Here is a 5,000-nt window from a genome sequence, read left to right as displayed (position 1 = left end):
CACAAGATCAGCACCATCATCAGCTGCTTCATCAGCTCCAGCGTGCCCCCCGCCCTGCAGATCAGCGTCCCCCCCGAGCAGGCGCGCACCATCCTGGACCAGAGGAGGGAGCTGGGGCCCTACGTCTTCAGAGAGGCCCAGGTCTGTCCACTACCTACAGGGACGAGGGACACAAACTCACTTCACACTCACCTTTGCCTTTATCAGATTCCACAGCAGTTCATATACACTAATCAGCTGGTGGAATGGCTCTAACCACTCATTATGGATTTTATACCAAAGCAGCTATATCCACTATAACTGTCAATAAGATAAAAGAATGGTTAAAACAAATTTTAATGTATGCTTATATTGTAAGTTGTATATACAGTATGTGTAAGTATATGTATAAGTTTTACGTTTACTTTCAGTTGCTGTAGGTAAAAGGACAAAAGGTTGAATACATGTGTAATACCCTGTAATGGCATGTGCTGTGTGCATGGTTAACTGTACTTATGGCTGCTGGTGTGTGCATGAGTGCAGATGTCTGTGTTCAGCGAGCTGTATAAGCTGTGGCCTCCGTTCCTGGACTTCAAGAGCCGCGTGGGAGAGGGGGAGGACCTGCTGTCCGTTCTGGAGAGGAAGAGGGCCCGGCAGAGAGAGCGAGAACTGCAGCGCAGGAGAGCAGAGGAGGAGGAGGAGGAGAGGAAGGCTCAGGTCGCTACATGCTACACGCTACATGCATGCTAGCGCTTCTGTCTGGGATTGTAATATGGTGTTATCAGTAAGGGATCATGCATGGAAGACTGGATATTGATATAGCTGGGTGGACAGCATTCTTCTCATTACATGTGTTACATTTTCAAAGCTGTTGTTGCTTGCAAAGCACTTACTAGTGTGGCACATTCAGATCATCACCTCTTTGTAACATACACCTCAGGTGGTTTTAAACACCATGTTCTTTTCTCTACACCTAACTAACTTATTCATTTATCATGTAAAAAGACCTTACTGTTCTGTACTGACCCTAGGCAGATGGGTCAGGCTCAAGGTTTCTTCCCACATGTATCTCCAATTCTAGGGAATTTTTCCTCGCCCCTGTTACTCATGGGCCTTCTCTGATTGTTTAACACGCTGTAAAGCGTCATGAGAGGTGCAATGTTTTGGCGCTCTATAAGTGATATTAAATTGAAGTTGAATTGAAATTAGATCAGGTCATTTAAATATGATGAATTGGTGAAATGTCTTGATTAAGTAATCAGAATACATTAAAGGGATCAAATATAAATCTGTACTAAATGTGTTGTTGCTCTCAGTTTTAGAGCAACACAAATACCTTTCTGATGTGGATGATGGTCTTTTTTATGTAGCAGGAGGCCCTGAGCAAGCAGCAGTGGAGTTCAGGGAGTGTGTGTGAGGAGGCCGGTGTTGAGGGCAGCACGGAGCACCATGTGGAGCTACTCCTGCCCACAGACCAGGTCAGATCACAGCCAGGCCCCTGCCTAACCGTTTGCAATTATGGAATTGCTACAATGACTCATTTATTCCTCCTTTTGTTTGTTAAACAAATTAATCTACATTGAAAATGAGGGCTGCCCTCAATTGTACACCGAGAAGGAAAATAAAGGTTGAATGAATCTGTGTTTATCTCTTACATACGATATCTTCATTTTATTCAAGTGCTGTATTTCCTTTAGTTGGTTCATTCGGAAGTGCACTCTTTCTAAAGTTCTTCGGGTAATGTGACAGTTGTGTGGTTGGTGATGATGGAGTGTTGTCGTTGGCAGTTGTCCTGGTCCTACTCCAAGTACATGGCAGCGTTGGAGAGAGAGTCGGTGCTGATCCGCAAGCAGATGATGCAGGAAGAAGCCCTCGCCTCCTTTAGCACAGGAAGAGGTAGGAAGATGCAACACAGACACAGACACAGACACACGGACGGTAAAGACTCAGGAATGCCACCGCACACTTAGACACAGGAAAAGGTAGGAAGAGGCAGCACATGCACACAGACAGACAGTGCGTCACCTGTGGATAAAGTCTCACAAATGGCCTCATTGACTCACTCTCTCACACACACAGTTGTCTACTACCTTTGGTTTCTTGTTTACAAATGCAACACACACACACACACAAACACACACACACACACACAGGGCTACGAGTGTCTGACGGTATTTTTAGGGCTCACATAACGTAATGTCTCACACACACACACAGATGTGGGTGAAGTGCTTGAGTGAGCCTCTCAGGGTGGTTAGTCCACGCTGGGCAGTAAATGGGCCGTGCTGCCAATGGCTTTTTAATAGCTCTCCACTCACAGGAGGGGTCCTGTCGGCACTTACAGCTGGTCATCATCAGGATGCCTACCACTGCTGTGTGTGTGTGTGTGTGTGTGTGTGTGTATGTTCATTGCCCGCCTTAGAAGTTTTTGTGTATGTGATAATGCCAGTCAATGCAGGTTGGGTGTGTTCCTTTCCCACCAGAACAGTGTGTGTGTGTGTGTTTATGTGTTTATGTCTGTGCTGTGTGGGTGCGTATGTGTGCTCATACCAGTCATGGGTATTTCTGGTTGTTCTACCTGTCTAAGTGTGTGATTGTGAACACTGATGGTCCCAGATAGCAGATTACTGGTGACATGCCACTTCTGGTCCGCCATCACTTTTAATTGAACTTGTTGTAAATATTAAGAAAAGACATGAAATGTTATTAAAATGATGACTGAAGTATAACTGAATAAATGAAAAAGAGTTTGGACCACAAGTGGCAAAATATTGGGGCATTTGTCGCAACCCGCCAGTGGACCGCCAGAAAACCCATGAGCAAAATGCCAACAGACCGCCAGATCTGCCCCCAGTGGGCCGGCAGTGGACCGCCAGCCTCTTGCTGTCTGGGGTGTTTCTATTTCTGCTTGTTGAAGCTGTCTGTGTGTGTTCATGCTGGTGAGGACATTCATCTGTATCAGTGAGCATTTGTGAGCGTTGTGTAATTGTGTCCCCTTACTGGTCCTGCAGATTCCGTGTCTACCCCTAGCGTGAGGTCAGAGGTCGGCAGGAGACCCCCAGGCCACAACCCTGCCGCCACTCCGAGAACACACACGCCAGAGGCCACTGGTGCCAACACACTCACAGGTACACACTGAGCATGTGCAGAAGAGATTCTACTTCATTGTCATGGTTTTGTTTTATGAGGTTGAATTGAATTGAAACTGCTGCAGGTCGCTGAGTGAGATGATGTCGGTTTGATGATCTAAGGTGAGGACGTTCTGAGGAGGAGACCACTCTCTGGCGCCCACTAGTGGACACATCTGATGGGTCCACTTGAAGGGAGCTGCAAGTGAATGACATTTTGTGTTGTGTGAGATGCCTTATGACAATATAATCCTTATCTATGTATTTATAAGAAAGAGAAACATGACAATCAGGTTAATTAAATATTTTATTAGAATGTTATATTTAGTTATTGATACATCATTGTCACTAACATAAACGCTTCAGATGGCTTACAAAATGATTACTTCTCCATGTAGTTCTTGTTCTTTCAAACAGGGTCTAGTAAAAAGGCTTTTTAATAATAAAACATTTCTAGCAATAGGAAGATGTTGGCAGAGATGAATGAGTAAAAAAAAAATGTCAACAAACAACAAATAAAAAAATCAAACATCCGTTAAGTAATGTCATCTATAAAAAAAATATACAAAACCCAAGAACCCATTCACTTATCTTTTGGTTGGTGGCCAGGACACACAGATGAACGAGCCTCAACCACACGCACTTATTGCACGAATATCGGCATGGCTTCCACATCCCACTCTGAAGCACGGGTAATGTGTAAACGCATGGGACAACCAGCAAGCAGCTCACCATCATATTTCATATATCATATGCATAATAATAACCGCCGACACAGGAGACGCACAGGGGAGAGGAAGGGAGAGGAGTCTTCAGGCTGACACCAATGCATGTCTGAAGCAAAGATTTTAGAGCATAGCACTCTAGTATCTTTGGTCTGAAGGGTTACTCCGTAAACAGCAGTGGCTAATTGGCTCTCCTCCTCCCGTGCTCCCCTGCTGTTAGTGTTTGCAGGGCACAATAACACCAAACTGAGTGGGACGTGACCTGTACATTAGAGAAGTCTATCCAACCAGCTTCTTAGTTTCTTGTCTTCTTACATTCTTAGACTTAGTCTTCTTAGACTTCCGAATCTTGTTCAGAATAAATAATGCAGGTGATGAGGTGCTTGGCTGCACGTGCTCCTGTAGCGCTGCAGGGGGTGGAGCCAGAGACAAGCCACACAGCTTTACAACTGTTAGCGTCACACACCATCACGTGCAGCTCAGATGCTGTAATAAATACTTGGAACTGAAAGGCCTCTCTGTGAATGTGTGTGTGTGTTAAATTCAATTATTTTTGCATTTTCCCTTTTCCCCCCTAATGCAGCAGTGTGGTCAGTCCATGATATCTGTCCAAAGCGTACTTCTCCCTGCTCACTCACACATGCCCTCTGCTCTCCTGACCCTTCACACTACACTTCACCTGCTCTTCCCTTAACCTGAACCTCCGCAGCCCAGAAACCCCCAACGCACCTGCCCCACAGTCACCCTCCACCAGAGCAACTTCACCCATGAAACACTCCACTAGTGCTCCAACAAGCGCACTTCCATCCACACTCCTCATACTCACTACCAATCACACTCCTCATACTCTCACTACCAATCACACTCCTCATACTCACTACCAATCACACTCCTCATACTCACTACCAATCACACTCCTCATACTCTCACTACCAATCACACTCCTCATACTCACTACCAATCACACTCCTCATACTCACTACCAATCACACTCCTCATACTCACTACCATCCACACTCCTCATACTCACTACTAATCACACTCCTCATACTCACTACCATCCACACTCCTCATACTCTCTTCCACATACTCCTCATACTGTCACTGGAAACACACCGAGTGCCACCTTGAACACATTCTGAGACTGGCACTCAGTGGCACTGAAGTC

The 5,000-nt window shown here is 45.5% G+C and overlaps 2 protein-coding genes across 3 annotated transcripts in view; one reads left to right on the top strand and one right to left on the bottom strand.

The window, feature by feature from the left end:
• LOC121720440 (regulator of G-protein signaling 22) overlaps window positions 1-3,532 on the top strand; it is a 16,408-nt gene extending 12,876 nt beyond the window's left edge. Inside the window, exons 20-25 of one of the 2 annotated variants that reach the window (XM_042106526.1) lie at window positions 1-141; window positions 523-696; window positions 1,350-1,457; window positions 1,767-1,875; window positions 2,991-3,107; window positions 3,231-3,532. The exon at window positions 1-141 is cut by the window's left edge and continues 39 nt beyond it. In XM_042106526.1, the coding sequence (XP_041962460.1) occupies window positions 1-141; window positions 523-696; window positions 1,350-1,457; window positions 1,767-1,875; window positions 2,991-3,107; window positions 3,231-3,274 (693 nt within the window). In that variant the 3' untranslated portion in view covers window positions 3,275-3,532. Of the gene's footprint in view, window positions 142-522; window positions 697-1,349; window positions 1,458-1,766; window positions 1,876-2,990; window positions 3,108-3,193 lie in introns of both variants that reach the window. The other variant, XM_042106527.1, reaches the window with a different exon arrangement.
• The window catches only part of LOC121720892 (vacuolar protein sorting-associated protein 13B-like), a 304,282-nt gene continuing 302,683 nt past the window's right edge, over window positions 3,402-5,000 (bottom strand). The window contains exon 58 of the mRNA XM_042107363.1: window positions 3,402-5,000. This exon is cut by the window's right edge and continues 425 nt beyond it. The gene's annotated coding sequence lies outside the window, so the exon portion shown is untranslated.

The sequence above is a fragment of the Alosa sapidissima genome, chromosome 10 (genome assembly GCF_018492685.1).
Source record: "Alosa sapidissima isolate fAloSap1 chromosome 10, fAloSap1.pri, whole genome shotgun sequence".
NCBI lineage: Eukaryota > Metazoa > Chordata > Actinopteri > Clupeiformes > Clupeidae > Alosa > Alosa sapidissima.
Note: the sequence above shows the minus strand (reverse complement) of the source record. Positions and strands in the feature narration are given on the sequence as shown.